General features: G+C 26.8%; 1 protein-coding gene across 1 annotated transcript; it reads left to right on the top strand.

Annotated features, from left to right (window-relative positions):
• The first annotated feature begins 9,359 nt into the window (after nt 1-9,359).
• Nucleotides 9,360-15,069, top strand: LOC130677353 (uncharacterized). The gene is made up of 4 exons (XM_057484092.1): nt 9,360-9,905; nt 14,231-14,443; nt 14,511-14,779; nt 14,864-15,069. Exons 1-4 carry the CDS (start codon nt 9,557-9,559, stop codon nt 14,969-14,971), a joined length of 939 nt encoding a protein of 312 aa, XP_057340075.1. The 5' UTR covers nt 9,360-9,556; the 3' UTR covers nt 14,972-15,069.
• Nucleotides 15,070-21,552: the final 6,483 nt, after the last annotated feature.

Raw genomic sequence — 21,552 nt, forward strand, 5'->3', positions numbered from 1 at the left:
GAAAAATACTCTGGGCATAAAGCAACCCGCGTTAATTATAAAGCTGCCTGCACTTGTGAGTTCAGGAGCTTATTTTGACCGATCAACTCGATCCACGTGGGATACCAAGTTAATGAATGGCCGTATCGACGAGCATAATGTACTCGCAAAGACGGAAGGTCCGGTATCGTCGGTTGAAGACATCGAGCTTTTTAAATTCGGGAAAATTTTTGACATTGATCGCGTTAAAACTGGGGATTCACCAGTTAAAAATGAGTTGCCTTATTCGCCAGAGGCTAAAAATATGATTAAGTTATTGGATTCGGAATATTGCTTGCCGTCGTGGGTTACTCCTAAAACAAGTAACTCCCAAGATAATTTGAATTGTAATAATAATTTCTTCAAAAATTTTGATGGTGCCTCAATGTTTGCACGCTCAACTTTGGTAAAATATATGATTGTAATTATATCGTTAATCAATGATGTTCTGGTAAAACTTATGATGACGAAAAAGTGCTTACGGTTTGGTTTTCGCATTATGAATTTTAAAAAGGGGAAATTTAAAATTAAGTTAAAGGTTCCTCCAGACAAAAGGAGTTTATTAGCAGATCAAACTCGTGTAAATGCTAATTATTTTAAACTGGGCGTTTCTATTGACCGTGAACGACGAAAAATTATTAACCGAAATTTTAAATTGCTATTTACAGTAAAAATAGGGTTTTTACATACTGATTCAGTTTCGTTGACAAGATGTGCGACTCACGGCCAGTCTTCAGAGAACGTCAAGAATTATCAAATGACGCCTGTGTGGAAGTTAAATTTGGGGTCTGTCGTGCAACCGACCGCCGCAAGAACTTTGAGTTCTATCAATGATGTTGTGGATATTATACGTTTTAAGTGTACAAAAATAAAATTTGTACACATTGAGATGACTACACTGATGCAGATCATCGGTTTCCACTGGTTGTCAGAAACAGTAGGAAAGTCGACTGCAACTACGACCAACTTCACATTAAGGTTATGTGACCTGGGATGCTCCCAAATGGGCCTGATACATTCGAGTTGCATCCAAGGACCAACAGCAATTAGATATCAACCTCAGACTTTAAAATCATCAAGACAGATCACTTGCCAGCCAACGTCAATAATTCAACTAATACAGCTGTCGATCTCCAAACTGAATCAGTCCTACTAAGAAACTTATATTTCCTTAATATTAGTTCAAGAAAGTTCATGTAAGCGTTGTATCTCAGGTTTAGGTTAAAATACTAAAGCTAAGAACTTTTTTTTTTATAACAGTATTCAAAATCAAATTTAACCTTTAGTTTATATAGAGTCAGTCATATTATTAATTTAAATTTATATCGAGCCACTTTATTTATGATCAGAAGTCGCACCGATTTTATTAAAGCGCCGCGACTTACTTAAGTCGGGAGGTGTTACGTTCTGGCTTTAATTACATTTAGATAAAAATTTTAGAAATTTTTTTTTTGAAGTCTCGAATTATTTATCCGCCGCGGTGGGCGAATAAACGGTTCGACACTTCTTAGAATCATAAATAAATTAATAAATCGTTACTTTGTTGGCGAAATTATTTCTTTTCACCGCCAACAATGTAACGGAAATCTCTTGCGATAAGAGAATCGCCGTGGCTCGCGAATAGTCCAAACTCATGACGATGCATGAGACTCGGGCCACGATGGTGTTCACCAGAGTAACCTGAGATGCAACGTCGCAATAATTAATTTTTATATTTCATTGTACTCTGGATAAAAATCTAGAGCAACCAGTCAGCCGATGAACATCTTAGGCCCCGGACATACGTCCGGAGACCGACTGGCTCCAATCATAATTTTAATATTTAAAATATATTCAAATTCTTATAATTAAAATGTTTTATTTTAATTCTCGAACCCTAAAAAAATTACATAAAAATTAGAAAGAGCTCAGCAACGGGTGCACCTGGGGTCGATTGACACCCTAACGCCACCAACCTGGTAATTTTTCGTAAGCCTGGATTTTCCAGTATGTAACAATAATAATAATAATATTAATAATAATAATAATAATAATAATAATAATAATAATAATAATAATAATAATAATAATAATAATAATAATAATAATAATAATAATAATAATAATAATAATAATAATAATAATAATAATAATAATAATAATAATAATAATAATAATAATAATAATAATAATCATAATAATAATAATAATAACTGTTAATTTACTTACCCGGGAAAAAATGTTTTTATAAAATTTTGTAAAATTTTATAAAATTTTACAAAATTTTGGTACTAACATTTTATAAAATTTTGTAAAATTTTATACTGAAAATGGCCTGGTAAAATTTTATCAAATTTTATATAATTTTATAAAATTTTATGAAGTTTTATAAAAATTTATAAAATTTTATAAAACTTTGTAAAATTTCATAAAATTTTACCAGGGCATTTTCAGTATAAAGTTTTATCAAATTTTGTAAAATTTTATAAAATTTTATAAAGTTTTATAAAATGATTTTTTTTTTTCCGGGACGGGTCACCCATCCAATTAATGGCCAACCTCGATGCTGCTTAACTTTTGTTATTGAAGAATCGTAGTCTGCTCCGCTCGTCTATTGGTCACTTGTAGCTTAGAAATATCCGTGGCTGTATTTATGATTACTCATGAATTCTTATCAGCCATATTTCATAGTATTAATTTATAATTATACATAAAAAAAAAGATTTGAATAATTCAACTATCGACTGTTTAATGGACATAAAATGTTAAAATTAATTAAATTTATTGATTTTTATTTTTGAATTAATGGCGAAACCTTTGAACTTTTTCTTGAGTAACGACGATTTAATTTGAATTGCTAGTTGACAAAATAAAAGTTTAAAAACATTAAATTCAAAATTATCACATTATGTAATATATAGATAAATATGTAAGAGAAAGGGTTGGGATGGGGGGGGGGGGGAGGGGTAGGCAAAACGAGGTACTTCTAAAATATTATAAAAAAAAATTTTTTTTTTTAAATCTATTATAACCATCCCAAAATTACTTTTGTAAATATAATTGAGCATTATTTTGAATTTTTTTCGTTAAACTTTTTCAAGAATCGAGTGCCGGTCGAAAAATGTTAAAGACTTTTGTATTATGATAAAAACTATTAAAAACTTTTTTATCTTCCTTTGCATCCAATAATTGTGTAAAATATAATTTTTCTTAATGTAAATGACTTACAAAAAATTTTAATAAAATCAAACTTATTCAATATTCAGAATTTTTTTTTTTTTCTACATTTTTCTGGGGGTACCCTGCATATATTTAGGTAATCAATTATATTTTTTATAATATAATTTTCAAATTTGTTTATCACCATATTTTGCCCGCAAAAATGAAATTTTTTTTTTATGGCCATTGAAAATTTTATCTATTTACTTCGAATTTCTAACAATTTTTATAATAATTTGTAATAAACTTTATGAAATTGTGTGAAATTTTATCAAATTTTACAAAATGCTACCCTACACTAGATGCAATAGTGGCATCAAGTTCTCTAAAGTTTTATGAAATATTATAAAATTTTATATAATTTTATAAAATTTCATACAATTATATAAAATTTTATCTAATTATTACACCCCTTTTGAGATCTTACTTTATAAAATTGTATAAATTTGTATAAGATTTTATAAGATCGCATATAATTTTATGAAATCGTATACAACTTTATAAAATTTTATAAAATTTCATCTAAATATTCCTTCTCTTCTAAGGACTTACTTCATAAAATTATATAAAATTGTATAAGATTGTATAAAATTTTATATAATTTTATGAAATCGTATACAACTTTATAAAATTTTATAAAATTTCATCTAAATATTCCTTCTCTTCTAAGGACTTACTTTATAAAACTATATAAAATTGTATAAGGTTGTATAAAATTTTATATAATTTTATGAAATCGTATAAAACTTTATAAAACTTTATAAAATTTCATACAATTATATCAAATTTTATTTAATTATTATTTCCCTCACTAAGATCTTACTTTATAAAATTTTATAAGATTGTATAAAAATTTATATAATTTTATGAAATCGTATAAAAGTTTATACAATTTCATAAAATCTTATAAAATTTCGTACAATTATATAAAATTTTATCTAATTATGACTTCCCTTTTAAGATCTTACCATATAAAATTTTATATAATTTTATACAATTGTGTAAAACTTTATAAAATTTTGTTATATTTTATACAATTTTATAAAATGTCATACAATTTTATAAAATTACATTCATTTATTACGTTCCTTACTCAGATCTTACTTTATAAAATTTTATAAGATTTTATACAATTTTATAAGATTTTATAAAATTGTATAAAATATTATAAAATTGTATGAATTTTTATAAAATTTTGCTGTAAAATCTTATAAAATCTTACAAAATTTTATAAAATTGTATAAAATTTTATACAATTTTATAAAATTTGATAAAAACATTTTTTCCCGGGTAACATATAAATTGAAATAATACTGAAGTTAGCTGACGTCTAATAATTTTTGAATTTTTTTTAAGCGAGAAATTATAAAAAAAAAAATATTTCAAAAAATTGTACTTATAGTATTATAGTCTTTTAAATTTTCTACATGTGCATATTTTTAGTTTTTTTTTTTTCTTCTAATTGTTAAAAAAAAATAAAAAAAGTTTTAATTGTCTGACAACTTCAGGATCGTAAATTGAATTGATTTAAGAAATAAGTGAAGAATAATACAAACTTGTTTGTTTTTAACTCATCACCCCATCCAGTTTTACGTGTGCGTGGAGGTGCTACAGGTGCTGTTCTTACAGATGTAGCATTAGGAATAGCCTGTATACAGGGTATCAATGTCATCATCAAATTTAGATTCTTCTTGAGCTAAATTTTGTCCAGCTCTTCTACCGAGTCTTGGGATAAATTGCTGTAAATAATTCTTATCACCAACGAAATTAATACCGATACATTATTCATAAAATAAACAGACATATATTTTCCCGGGAAAAAATGTTTTTATAAAATTTTATAAAATAATATAAAATTTTATAAAATTTTGTAAGATTTTATAAGATTTTACAGCAAAACTTTATAAAAATTCATACAATTTTATAAAATTTCATAAAATTCAATAAAATTTTATAAAGTAAGCTCTGAGTAAGGAACGTAATAGATGAATGTAATTTTATAAAATTGTATGACATTTTATGAAATTGTATAAAATAGAAGAAAATTTTATAAAGTTTTACACAATTGTATAAAATTATATAAAATTTTATATAATTTTATAAGACTGTACAGCGAAATTTTATAGAATTTCATATAATTTTTTATATAATTTTATCAAATTTCATAGAATATTATAAAATTTTATAAAATTTCATAAAATTATATAAAATTTTATACAATCTTATACAATTTTATATAATTTTGTGAAGTAAGTCCTTAGAAGAGAAGTAATATTTAGATGAAATTTTATAAAATTTTATAAAGTTGTATACGATTTCATAAAATTATATGCAATCTTATGAAATCTTATACAAATTTATATAATTTTATAAAGTAAGATCTCAAAAGGGGAGTAATAATTAGATAAAATTTTATATAATTGTATGAAATTTTATAAAATTATATAAAATCTTATAATATTTCATGAAACTTTAGAGAACTTGATGCCACTATTGCATCTAGTGTGGGGTAGCATTTTGTAAAATTTGATAAAATTTCACACAATTTTATAAGTTTATTACAAATCATTATAAAAATTGTTAGAAAACTTTATAATATTTTATAAAACTTTATAAAATTTGATAAAATTTTACCAGACCATTTTCAGTATAAAATTTTATAAAATTTTATAAAATTTTATAAAAACATTTTTTCCCGGGTTTCTATGCAAATGCATAAAATTAATTGTACCTTTTTTGAATTTGTTTCATGATCATTTTTCCAATCCATTGATGAGATTTCCAATTTTCTATTATTTTTAAAATTACTGAGTTATAAAATATTTATTATTATTATTATTATTGCTTGTAACTAGTATCCATGACAGCAAATTCGTTTATAAACATACACAAGAATTTGATATGCGCACAAGTGCTGAATAGCGGTAATTGCGGGCTCTCTTGGATATATATATATATACACAGGTCAAATTTATTCTACAGGTAGGAATCGATATACTCAAAGTATCGATTAATCGTACTGTTGAAGTCGTTTCTTGTGCACCGGCAAGTGCTGACCTCGTTCGTCAAAAGTTTTTATCTCTATCATTATTTGAAAAAATTTAAGTGTAAATAAATATACACCGTAAAAAGAGTGGTGTTAAAAATGGACTCAATTTTCATCATTTTCGATAGTAATTGTCACCACCATCATTTGTTACTGTTATCATTTTCAATAATAATACTAATTATTAGAACCACTGAAAAATGTTACTACCATTTTAGATAGTTAAAATTACAAATTTTGTATTGTAAATAGTATTATTAAATTCTCTCCGTCCGGAGGAAATTTCAATTTCGCTATGTACTTATTTAAATAATTATTTATATTATACGTAATTTATTTAAAAATTACACAATTTTACGCCCACCATTTCAATCACCAATAATTTAATTGATTAATAAAAACACTGTGTTAACTGTAGTGATCAAGTATGTCTAAATAGTTTCAAAGTAAAATATTTTAACACCGGTAAAGAATATTTACACCGATGGCGGTGTTATTTTACCACCGTTTTCGGTGTTGAAATTTAACACCGAAAATTTTAACACCTACACCGCCTGGACTTATACCCCGTTTTCTTTTACAGTGTAGAAATGTTCATTTAAACTTTAAAATAAATTTAAATTGTTTGTTTAGTATATTAGAAAATTTTTAAAAATAATTTCTACATAATTGTACTATTGATTAAATACTTATAAAATGGTGTGTCCTATTGCTCCAATGTCTCATTTTGCCTCAACTTCTTCCCCGGGAAAAAAAGTTCTTATATGATCATATATAAATCATATAAAAGTGACTCATATAAAATCATATAAAGTTTTATAATGAAATTGGTCCTATAAAAACTTATATGACTTTATAAAATCTTATATAATCATATAAAATCTTATATAATCATATAAAGTTAGATATACCCGGTAAAAAATGATTTTACCTAATCATATATACAATAAATTTTATATGATTAGATCTCAAAATTGGCAGGATTTGATGATATATAATTATATATAATCATGCATGAACAAAAAAAAAAAAAAAAAACATCTATCGGTTAACTGCTATTTTGCCAAGAGGTCACCCATCCAACTAATGTTCTGCCTCAATGCTGTTCAACTTTGATGATCTCTTGATTGCCGTCTGGTTCCCTAGTCTGCTTTACCCTTATAAGTATTTGAGAATCTATAGCATTACTTAAATCAAATGATCAAATTGATACAACCTACATCAATAATGCACCAAATATGATCAAATTTTATCACATTAGTGCACTGATAGAAGGATTTCTTAGTATTTAAGAAACCATTTCTTAAAGACTATGAAATATTTTTTAAATGCTAAGAAATCCTTCTATCAGTATGTTTTATATAAAATTATAAATTTCTTTAAAATAACCTGCTTATAAGACTATAGAAATTTATATATAAGAATCATAAAACTATATAAACTTTTATATAATCATATATGATTTTATATAACCGTATTAAACTCTTTTATACTTATACAAATTTATTTATAAATTCATATAAAATCACCTCAATTTTCATTAATTATCTGAATTCGTAGAAGAATTTTATAAGGTCATATAAGATTTCATATGATCATACAAGATTATGTATAATCATATAAAACGTGCTCTTGTAATTTCACAATGTTATATATAACTTCATAAAAAATCATATCAACTATTATAAAATCCTTATAAAATTATATAAATTCTTATAAGAATTTTATAAGATCGTTATGAGCTTTTATATGATCATATATGATTATATATAAGCATATGAAACTTTACCTGGTATTGTTATAAAGTTCTATATAACTTTATATAAAATCACATCAATTGTTATAAAATTGTTATAAGATCATATGAATCCTTATAAGAATTTTATAAGATTATGTAAGCTTTCATATAATCATATATAAACACATATGTTTATATATGATTCTATAAGAACTTTTTCTCGGGTTTATGTAAAATCACATCAATTTTTATAAAATCCTTATAAAACTATATAAATTCTTATAAGATTTTCATAAGATCATATGAACTTTTTATGATCATATATAATTATATATAAGCATATAAAACTTTATCTAGTACTTTTATAAAATTATATATAACTTTATATAAAGTCATATCAATTTTTATAAAGTCCTCACGAGAGTATATTAATTCTTATAAGAACTTTATAAGATCATATAAGCTTTTATGTAATCATATATAATTTTTATATATTTCTTATATGATCATATATAAATTGTATATGAACATATATGTTTATATATGATCATATAAAATCTTTTTTTCCCGGGTCTGTAGCAACAATATCTATATGTGTAATGTAGGGATCGTTCCTCTCTGCATTAGATTATGTGCAAAAACAATAAAAATCATAAGGAAAATGTACAAAGTATCAAATTTTGGTTGTTTATTGATTTTACAGTTAATAAGTTATACAAGTAATTGCTCATAATAATTATTTATGATTACTGCTATTCTTTTGCTATGAAATAGTATGTGGGTTTCAGTTGTTATATGATTCATTTTAAGAATTTTAAGAATATAAAGTGAATGACTTAATACCCGATCAAGGACTAGTACCCGATCACTCCATGTATTTGTATATCTATATTTATAAATATAGGTGTAAAATATATGGATAGATCGGGTATTAAATCTTTTACCTCATGATAAAAAAGAAAAAAGAGTTTTTAGATAAATCATATATTTGTAGCGATTTTTTTAAAGCTTTAAATTTCGATAGCATTGTCATTTGTTAAATGACAGGTTCGATTGGTGACGTAACAAATTCTGGTTTAATTATAGAGAGGACCTTCCTGCTCACCTGGAATTGGATAGGGAACAGATTGAATTGAATAGACAATAGACTTCATTGGTTATTATCTTAACGTAAGATTACATAAAACACCAGTTGTTCAACGCTTACTGAAAAACAAAAAAAAAAAAAAAAACAGAGATGTGGTTTGCGTAAAGAGCTCTCAATACGAATACTGATTATCGATTCTGAAACTTCATTTAAACCATATAAATATCATTATAATTTAAAGACCCTTCAAACATTAATTCAGTTGCGATTAAATAGTCGTTAGAGTAACTCGTAAATTGACAAGCGACAAAAGTTACAGTGACAAAATAATATAAATTGTCAGTGAAAAAAATCCATCTGTTTTTTATTCCTCAAATCGAGAGGAATAAAATCTTGCAATTATTCGATAACCAATTAATAAATTAATTGTACACGGAAATCTACTTTCGGAGAAAGCCAAAAAATAATTATGAATAATAACAGACAGTCGTCCATCGATAATTCTTACGAATATCTTGCAGTACCAGGGACTTCGAAACAACAACCAGAAAATGAAATTTATGTCAGTGGGAATAGTTATGTTGAAGATAAAAATAATACTTTGAATGCGCCGGTTGTCAAATCTACGTGGATATCCACTTCCGGAGAAAGCCAAAAAATAATTATTAACAATAACAGACAGTCGCCCATCGATAATTCTTACGGATATCTTGCAGTACCAGGGACTTCGAAACAACAACCAGAAAATAAAGTTTATGTCAGTGGAAACAATTATGTTGAAGGTCAAAATAATACTTTGAAAGCTCCGCTTGTCAAAGGTAAATTTGAAAAAAAAAAATTATCAATGAATTAGTTTATTTTTTTAATTTACTAATGAAGAGATGGGTAAGGATTTGAATATTGAGTGACTAATTTAAATGTGTAAATATTTTGTTTGCATGAAAAAAAAAAAAAACAGCCATCTCAAAATATTAAAAAATTTTTTTTTTAAATTGTCTAGTTATATTTAGATTGACATTATAACAAAACTGAAATCATGTTTTATCCCGTACTACACACCCGAGTCGAAATTTTAAACCTTTCTAGAACCTAGAAATTCTAAAATTAAGAACGAAAAGGACTTACTGAGTACTTATTTTCTATAGAAAAACAACTCCTATATAAAACCTCTAAATGTCGGTTACGGGAAAAAATGACACGTTCAGTCGTTAAATAGGCGTAAAAATTTAAAATTTTAAATTCTTTTTAGAGCCTAAGCATACTCCAGAATTTTATCAAATCCTATTCATTCTATAATGGTCAAGGTATTTTTAGAAAACCTACACTGTAAAAAATAAGGTACTGACATCAAACTCCCTGAGAGTTTGACAAATTTCCTCTTCAGTGAAACCAAATTCGTTTGAACCAACGAAAACTAGTTTGTCTCAAGAAAATCATTTTTATTGAATGAAAATCTCTACTCGATTATTAGAAATTGATTAAGCGTTTATATTAAAGTTTTTAAGTTTGACCGTAATTAAATTAACATTTGAACGAATAGTAAAATATATTTCAATTAAAGTTTGGATGTACTTGATTTAAAAATAAAAAATTGTTGAAGCAAACTTTTCAATTTTTAGAAATTCAACCGAAACTCTTGAAACGTTTAGTTTGACAACTTCACATGTTTCAATGAAACAAAAGTAGTTTCCTATAATACCGAACGTGTCATGTCAACCGACGAGTTTCTTGGAGAGAGAATCCAACGAGGTTGTAGGAATAATTTGACGCACTCACATTAAAACTGAAAAATATTCGACAAGAATATAAATGTATTCGTTACAAAATATCGAACTATATTTGAATGAAAGTCTTTATATTATCGGTTAAATAAAAAAATTTATTTGTTGAAAGAGTCACATATTTATCACGTTTAGATCACTGTATAAGCAATTGACTGTATATATCCATTCAATATGAGAACAAAGTACTAGAAGCACAACTAAACTACAACTTTCCTACTGGTCCCGTAGCGTAGCGGTAAAGCGCCTGACTCTCGCGCGTAAGGTGCTGGGTTCGATTCCTCCGGATACCAATTCTACGATTATTTAATTTTTCACTAAAAACTGAGTATGTCAGAATTATTTGTAAAGTGTAATGGATATAATATAATAATTATAATAATAATAATAATAATAATATAATGTAATTGTCCCAATACTTGATAAAAAAAAAATAATAATAATACTAACAGTAATAATAATAATAATAATATTAATAATAAAAATAAAAATAAAAAAATACGTAAGAAAAAAAAATTTTTTTTTTAATTAATTATTGATGAAATAATTAAAGGCAATATTCACTTGATGCAGATTACTTTTTTTTTTAATCAAAGCAATACAGCAACTTGAAACAATTCGATTTTTTATTGAATCAATTGCAAGGACAGTTTCAACGGACCTACAAAAATATTACTTTCAACACTAAAATTCATTTGCTTTAATAAAATTTTGACTTAACTGAAAATTCATGCCTTCAATCACCTAACAATTTACTTTGAGTGAAATTTTTAATTATTTTATATAAAACAAAAATCATTATTGTATCAACAGCATTCATGACTTGAACTAATTCCTATTTTTTTTTAAATGAAAAAAGTTATTGAGTTATATCAAATACTATAGAGTTAGTTCAAACGAATCGGGACCTTCCCTCAAGAAACTCTCAGTTGGAGCAAAATATACTGTCAAACGTAGAGAGCGGTAGACTCAATCGCTTGACGCGCTTGGCTGTATCCAAACGCACGGAGTACTTGAGCCAAACGAATCTGGTTTGACGTCAGGAATCTTTTTTTACAGTGTATATGTCTTCCATATCCTAATTAAGACCTAGGAATTCTACATTATTCATTAGGATCTAGTAGATCTATAGTTCTACTATATTTGGTAGAACCTATCAATACTCAACATTCGAATTAAGCCCTAGAAATTCTAAATTATATCCAGAATAGGCTCGTGCAGTTTTTATATTTACTTGGATTACTTATAATTAAAATAGACTTAACGAGTAAGACAGTTTACCAATTTTTAAAAAATTTTTAAATAACTGATGGAAAGTTTTGAGCAAAAATAATACAAGGAGATTTAAGATATGGAAATTTTATTTGCAAGTTATACTCTGAAAAGTGAATTTTCTTTATAAAAATTTTTCGGCTCAAAAATAGCATAAATCTACAAAAAAAACGTTACATGTATTTTTAATAATGTAAAATTAAAAAATGAAATTTATCATAAAGATTTATTAGATATTGAAATGAATTTTTATTTATTAGTTAGTTAGTTTTTTTTTTTTTTTCTTATCAAAGTAGATTTATATTTTATGATTTTGCATTATATGATTAATATAATTTGAATTATTATTATTAATTATTTTATTCATTTGAATTAAGATCAGGTAAATCTTGAATTGTTACCTCACTGTCTGATGATGTAAGTCTTTTTGTTTTTTTTTATTTTGGAGAATCAGGGTCATAAGTGTCTTTTTTATTATTTTCTTCATTATTAATAAACAAATAAATTATTCAATAAAAATTTGTTATTAAGAATGTGAAAATTAAATGTTATTGTTTCAATTTAGTTTTTTTCTTTTACAGAATCTTTAGCACTTAATAAGTATAACTTGTTCCTTTAGATTTGAAAAACAAGATAATTTTTTTTTGTCATAAAATCTTTAGGAGCTATTTAGCGCATAGAGTACTCATAGGGTTTAGTTAGGTTCACTGAAAGATGTTAAATAAGGAAAAAAAAGTAACATAGAATTTAAAGAACTTATTTAGGAGTTGACGATTATTTATATTTAGGATACTTTGGTCTTAATTAGAAAGTTTAGAATTTATCCTACCTAATGATAATGAATAGTTTCCCGGGAAAAAATGATCAGGCCTGACCATGCCTGTTCATGTATGATCAGGCCTGAAATTAGACCTGATCATGCCTGTTCATGTAGGATCAGGCCTGAAATTGGACATGATCAGGCCTGATCATACCTGTCCATGCCTGTTCATGTCTGAGGCGTTAAATACACTCAGGCCTGTTCATGGCTGTTCATGTCTGTTCATGCCTGACCATGTCTGTTCATGTCTGAAGCGTTATATGCGTTCAGGCCTGATCATGCCTGACCATGTCTGTTCATGTCTGAAGCGTTATATGCGTTCAGGCCTGATCATACCTGTCCATGCCTGTCCATGTCTGTTCATGTCTGTTCATGTCTGAAGCGTTGAATAAGCTCAGGCCTAATCAGGCCTGTTCATGCCTGGTTATGTCTGTTCATGTCTGTTCATAGATATAAAATTTTTTTGACCAAGATTCTATCACGTATAACCCGGGAAAAAAGGATCAGACCTGATCAGACATGAACAGGCATGAGTCTTAAGACTTTCAGTACTTGAAGTTCGTAAGAGACCTACTTTTCAACTCAATCTCTTAGGTCAACAGGTAACGAGGCGAACTTTCAAGCGTAAGGTCCACAGTTCGAATCCTAGACACTCCCATATTTTTTATTTTTTTTTCATTTTTATAGAAATAATTATATATAATTGTATATAGTTATGCATAATTATATATAATTATATAGGACCATTTTTTATATATAATTGTTTTACCAGAATGGGCATGAACAGGCATGAACAGACCTGGTCAGGCATGGTCATTTTTTATGTCTGATCAGGCCTGAACATTTTTTCCCGGGTTGTATAGGTTCTTTAAAGACGTTAAATTTCGATTTTTTAGAGTCCATAGGACCTAATAAGAGTATATAGTATGAAAAATACTTATTTAGGTCCACTTAAGAATCTCAAGTACTAAAATAGGAGCATTTAAGTATATTGAGTACTTAAAGAGAAGTTAAATTTCGACTCGGGCACTATACTTTTCATAATTATATCTATACATTGAAACTTAGAGTTTTGAATCGTTTGATATAATTTATGAGCAATAGGGTATGTCAAAATTAAACTGTAAACTTACGGTTTCGTATCGTCAAAAATTTTAAACTCGCACTTTTATTAACAAAAAAGAAAAAAAAATATTTTATTAAAAAATTTAGAGTGGCTGCTTTGCTAAAGAAAAATGTTCAAATCATAACAAAAATAATTGTCTATCAGAACAACAACCACTGCAGCAGCAACAAGGTCAATATGAGTATAAAGAAATACAAGAATATACAGAACAATTATTGAAGCTAAAACAAGAATTAAATAATGAAATCACAAAAAATCCAATTTTATGGTGTAACGTTTGCAGTTATTATTCAAGTCACTGTCAAAAGATTCTCACTAGTGTTTCTTCAGATCTTGAATATCTTGCAACAATTCAAAGTAATTTAAAATCAATAAAACTAACTTGTTATGACACATACTCATAATTTATTTAAATTATTTTCAGATATCAATGAGATTCACAACAATTTTGTTAGCAAAAGAAAAACTCGTCTATTAGAACGATTGAAGATAGCTTCACAAATTTTCGTTATATTGAACAAGGCTTACAATAAAATTGATCGTTATTGTAAACAATATGATGTTGATTATCACTATTATTGTATGAATTACTTATCGGTTTCTGTAAATTATAACTATAATATTAAATACAATAAAAAAAAACTGTCAAAAGCGTTTATAAACTCAATTTGGCATCGTCGTCAATTGATAAAGGTACACGTTTCTTTTAAATAGTCAACTTTAATCATTTATTTAACCAATTCAATTACTAATTATGAATTTACTTTGTTGATAAAGAAAGTCAAAGATAAAAGTGAAGAAATGAAAAAAATGATGGACGTTCTAAGGCAGACTATATCAAAAATGGATACCATGCTCGCAAAGCCACAAGAAAATTCGAACTAGAATTTAATTAAGATTTTCTTATTATATTATAATTTTTTTGAAATTATTTTATTTCGTATTTTACAAGTCTACTATAAACAGATCTACCAATAAATATCTCTACCCAATTGCAGCTCTAACAATTAATATCACTACCATATTGTATACGTTATCGAAAAAATACTCCCATATAATAATGTATAATAACAATATATATACCTGATGAAAAAAGATTTTGTCTAATCATATGTGATTATATATGTTCATATATATGATCATATATGATTATATATAATCATATATGAAGTTATATATAATCATGCATGATTATATATGGAGTCATATATAATTATATATGACCCCATACATAATTAGATCTGATCATACCTGGCTGTTATAAGCCCATATATAAGTCTATATATAATTAAATCTGATCAGATCTGATTACACTGAGAAAAAAATTTTCTCCTCCCTGTGGAAAAGCTCTCATAAATTCTGATAAGATATTGAATATTTTTTATGAGAATCTATGAGCTTCGAAAATATCTATGAGATTTAAAAAAATTCTCATATGAATTTGTATGAGAATCTATGAGTCAAAGCTTTTGATGTTTTCCTATCATGATTTCCGTACTAGATTTTTAAAAGAATGAGTAAGATTTTTTAATTTATGAGATTTTGTGACTCGAATTCCGCCAACGATTATGAGATTGAATAAGTACTTTCACTTCTATAAGATTGTTACAGTTTATTCTAATGTATTTTCAATAAGAATTGATCAGGCGAATTCCGATGTTATAATACTTACAAAATCTCAATAAGATTATTTTTTTATACGAAATTTTCAGAATTTATAAGTTTTAGTAAGAGTTATCCTAGGAGATAATATCTTATTGAATATCATTAAATATTTGTCATATTTTATGAGAAAATATTTAACATGTATTTCTTCGAAATTTTATGAGACTGAATCAGGAATCACATGGACAAATGCAGACCTTTTTCTCATAAAAATTTTATGAGAATTAGTAAGAAAATCTATAATCGAATTAACTTGTAAAAACTTAAAAGATTTAATTTTAATTTAAAAGCTATGTGATTTATGAGTTTTTGTAAGTTTTAGTTAGAAAGCTATTACTTATAAAATATTATGGAGTACTTATGAGATTTTATAAATAATTTCCATTCACATAAAATATTAATTTTATCAGATTCATTTAAAAATAATTGCTGAACTTCATTTTTTTTTTATAAGAATTTACACCAAAAATACTAATATTATCACTATTTCTTGTACTTTAAATATTTTAACTGTTCGGAGATGAGTGAAAATATAAGTTTTTATGTGATTTTTTACAAACCCAGTAATGTATCTTGCCCCATTTTTTTTTTTTTTTTGGTGCAAGATACATTATTTTTTTGTAGTGATATTGCATTTTTTTGGTTAAACAGAATAAAATTTCTCGGAACAAGTACTATTCTTTTCACGCAAGTTTTTTTGTATTCTCCGACCAAAATAACAAAAGTTGTTTAAGCCAAGAGAAAAAATTTCTCGGGAGAAAAGATCGATGTGGAGAAGGGGGAAGTCACCGGTGCTAGGCAGCAGCAGCGGGAGTAGTTCGGTGCTCGCCACGAGATCGCGCCTACGATTTGTAGTGTCCCTGGTAAGACATTTATTTCAGAAGTGTTATATTCCAAATTTCAATACGATTTTATTCGAGTACTCCTCTGTCACTTGACAGACCAACAAGTACCTGTTTGGGTTGTACTATGGTATATCCCATAATACATCATGACTTTAATATTTAATATTAATGTTTACTTGAGTAATTTTTGATGAATAAATAAACGGACTCAATTTCATAGATTTTTGGTGAATAGATTGCTAAAGATTTTCCGCGTAAATACTCATACAAATATTCTTGAGTATACATAATAGAAACTTTTTGAATTCATGCTAAAAAATTCAATAGTTTAGCATATAAACTATATGGAAAATAACTGTACTCACATTGATTAATCAGTATCAAATCTTGTATGATTACTTCAGAAATCGTCTCATACAATCTTATTCATTTCCAAAATCTACTCAATTGTAAACTTTACATTTTTCGAAAACTTATAAATACTTATAATCACAATATTACAGCTTCTGTTTCTTATAGATTCTGATAATTTATATGAGAATTTTAAGAAAAAAATTTTTTTGATGCACCATCTATGAGAAAATAATTGTATCAGAATTTTTGAGATTTTTCGTGGACAAATACTGATCGTTTTCTCATAGCCAATTTTTTTTATGAGATTTTATAAGACCTTTTCCACAGGGCTGACAACTAAATTTTAGTTATGACAAGAAAATGATTTGATTACCCATTGCCAATCATATATTTGGTTGTTTTAACTAAATATTTTATAGTCCACCAACAAAACGAGTTATTAGAAACTATAAAATATTTAGTAAAGATAATTACGCGTTTAGTAGCAAGCATAAAATCAAATTGATTATCTGTAGAGTTTATAAAGTAGTCATAATGAAATGTATGAGTGGTCATTATAGAGAATGAGTTATTAATAATAATTAAATATTATTTTTAAGTGACAGAATATTTATTCAACAGTTCAATAAATGCATTTTTAGAAATATTATTTATTTCCTTCACAAGTACTTTTTTTCGTACTATGACAAAAATTGTTCAGGAAAAATATCAATATTAAACATTAATGTCATAGTGTAATACAGTATACCTTTATATTACTATCAAAAATTTTAAGCGGATGACTCGTCCCATAAATGTTTCAAGCTCGGAATATAAAAACTCTGAAATAAGTATCTAACCAGGGACACCACAAATGGTAGGCACGATCTAGTGGCGAGCACCGAACTACTCCAGCTGCTGCTGCCTAACACCATAACTTTTAAATCAATAATCATTAGGTTCAAATATATATTTATTAACCTCGAACAAATATATATATTTATTCTAAACGAATATATTTTTTTGTGTCTAATTAATATTTATTAGAGTTAATATAATAATATTTTTCTCTAATAATTGGATTTGTTGGCACTACAAAATAGTTTAGTTGTCCATTAAATAAATATTTTCTTAACTCTACCATATGATTTTATTATCTTAGAGAGAGAAATATTAATGTCAACCAAATAGAGTCTATTAAATCATTTGTTAAAAATGACAAAATAGATTATATTGACGTAATAAAATTTAGTTGTCCCAAATAAATTTTAGTTTAATAGAATTCAACAAAACCAATTTAATTGTCCAAAGAGAAATTTTTTGTCAGTGTATATATGAGTCTATGTATAATTAGATCTGATCATACCCTGCTGTTATAACTCCATATATAACCATATATGAGTCTATATATGATCAGATCTGATCATCTATAAGTCTATATATAATTAGATATAATCATACCTAGCTGTTATAACCCCATATATGATCATATATAAGTCTATACATGATTAGATCTGATCAGACATGACTGATACAAACCCATATATAATTAGATATAGGCCTATATATAATTAGATCTGATCAGACGTGACTGATATAAACCTATATGTAGTTATATATGTCTATGTATGATTAAATCTGATCAGATTTCATTGATATGAAACCTATAAATATTTAAATATATATATATATATATATATATATATATATATATATATATATAACCTGATTAATAGAAACGATTCGAAACGATTTGCAATATTACAATAATTATAGCTATAATTAATTTCTGTTTTATTATAAATTTTGTTTTGTTATTAATTCGAAATAATGTTGAATTCAAAAATTTTTGATGATTAATCAAGTATATTGAGTTAATTAATTGATAAGTTAAACTAATAATTTTTTTTCTGTTATTAATTCATTAATTATTTTTTTCCTTCAATTCGGTCTTCTGTAACTTCGTTTCTGTTGAGTGTAGGAAAAAAATAGACATAGACAATTTTGTAAAGAATTAAATTTCCTATAAGATAGTCGAAAGCAAAGTTGAAAAAAAAATTTTCTTCTTGTAGTTATTTTAAAAATTGAAAAATAAAAATTTTACAATGTTATTTAAATGGGAACGGAGACCCCCCTTTGCGCCAGCTCAATTTTTGCGATATTGAGCTCAAACTTTAGGAGAATTTTTTTTTTTATATTGAAGCAACTTTTAAGATACGTTTAATCGAAAAAAAAAATAATAAAAACTTATTTTGACACAGTCTAATGGATATATTGAAACTTTATATAATGAGTTGTTCACATTACCTATATTAAAACTGTGAGTTTCAATGCCTGTTTTATCAGTCGAAACAAGCCAATTTCAGACCCATACGATTTAGCGGTCAGAAACTTATCAGTTTCTATCCTTTTGGGAAAAAATTAATTAGTGATTCTGTTCGCTAAATTTCTTTCCGACTTAAATTCATCTCAGTCAGAATCGCGTTCGTTTTTTCTCAGCCTCTAAATATTTATGTCATTCTTATAACCAACCAAACTAACAGTTGTGTTTGAAAAACTAAAAAACAATACAAGTTCCGAAAAAATAATTATTAAATTTATAAATAGTCATTGTGTTCCGTGTTGAATTATTTGAATTTACATAGATGTAGTATAGTATTATATTTTTACTGCGCTATAGGTCGGGAATTAGTCTACTTTGACTAATTCTAGACATTAAAATTCCCGTGAAAAAATATTCTGATCAGGCTTGATATGAGCTGATAAGGCCATATCAAAATTTTTGATATATTCCCCGTGTAAAAAAAATTCGTTCCAAAAAGATTCCAAAAGAGTTCCGCATGTGGAACTTCTAAACATGAGACAGATTAGAACTTTTTTGGAACGTTAGTAATTTTGATGGTAAAAAAAAAGTTTTTATGAGCGAATTTAGAGTCAAATAAGGACGTTCTTGGAAAGTTTTTGGAATTTTATATGGACATTTTAAAAAAGTTCCATAATCACCACTTTTGACATTTTTCGGAAGCTAAAAAAGACGTTCCAAAAACATTCAAAAATAGTCCAAAAATCGTAACTTTACAACCTGTTATAGAACTAAAATAGACATTCCAAAAACATTCCAAAAAAGTTCCAGAATCACCACTTTTGACTTTTTTATGGACTAAAAAAGGCATTCCAAAATCACTAATTTTGCATCTTTTGTAGACTAAAGACGTTCTAAAAACATTCCAAAATAGTTCAAAAATCACTACTTTTGAATTTTTTATAGAACTAAAAAAAACGTCCATAAAATTCCAAAAACTTTCAAGAACGTCCTTTTTTGACTCTAAATTTGCTCATAAAAACTTTTTTTTTTCCATCAAAATTACTAACGTTCCAAAAAAGTTCCATTCGAAGTTCTAATCTGTCTCATGTTTAGAAGATCCACATGCGGAACTTTTTTGGAATCTTTTTTGAACGAATTTTTTTTACACGGGTCATATCTGGCCTGATATGATCTGATATGTCCATATTTGATTTTTGATAGGTCCTGATCTGGCCTGATATGAAAATTGGCCATATCAGGCCAGATCAAGCCTTATCAATTTGATATATCTATATCAGACTTGATATAACTTGATAAGCTCATATATAATGTTATATTTATTTCTAATAGGTCCTGATATGGCCTGATATAACCTTATAAAGTTATATATACTTTGATATACTTAAAAAAAAAATCCCTGATCAGGCTTGATATAACTCGATATGACTTTATATAGTCTGATATATATATATAAATTGATATACCTGTGAATAAAAATCCTGATCAGACTTGATATAATTTGATAAGCCTTTATAGAGGTTAAAAATATCAAGTTACCTCAAATTGTATTCGAAAAGATGTGTCATGAAAGTTGAACACGATAGATTTTTTTATACACAATAAAAATTTATTGATATTTATTTTTTACATATTTTTTTTAAATAAATTTGGTCTGATATATAGTCTGACATACTTATATCAAAGCATATATAGTCTGATATGGCCAATTTCCATATCAGGCCTGATATAGTCTGATCAGAATATTTTTTCACGGGTTTTCAGTGTCAATGTAGGTAATAAGAAAAATATAAGTGCCCGGCACGGAATAAAACACGATTTCAGACTTAAAATAATGCCGGGTCTCATCTTCGGATCGGGCAGACAACTTCACGCTTGTCTGAAATCGTCTTGCTTCATTCCTTACCACGCAATATATTATTACAGTCGACTCTGTCTAAAGGTTCTCTGCCTAAAGGTTCCCGCTGTCTATAGGTTCCAGAATACATTGCTTAAAGGTTCCCGGATATTCCCCCACCCACTTTCTCGAGTAACGAATCACAATTCAGTTTTCGAGCGCTAACTTTAAATGCACGTTTTTTTGAGGTTATGTTTACTGCGCAATGTGTTCGTTTTAGCGTGCGCCTCGGCGCTCGAGGGGAATATATTGTAGGGGAAGTTCTGATGGTGGGGAGGGAACCTTTAGGCAATGGTCCTGTTCCGACGTGGAACCTTTAGACAGAGTCGACTGTAGCTATTACTTCGCTCTCTTAAAATGAGTCAGTGAAAAGACCTGATTTAATTAATGATATACTTGGGAC

Source organism: Microplitis mediator, chromosome 11 (genome assembly GCF_029852145.1).
Source record: "Microplitis mediator isolate UGA2020A chromosome 11, iyMicMedi2.1, whole genome shotgun sequence".
In the NCBI taxonomy this organism is placed as follows: Eukaryota; Metazoa; Arthropoda; class Insecta; order Hymenoptera; family Braconidae; genus Microplitis; species Microplitis mediator.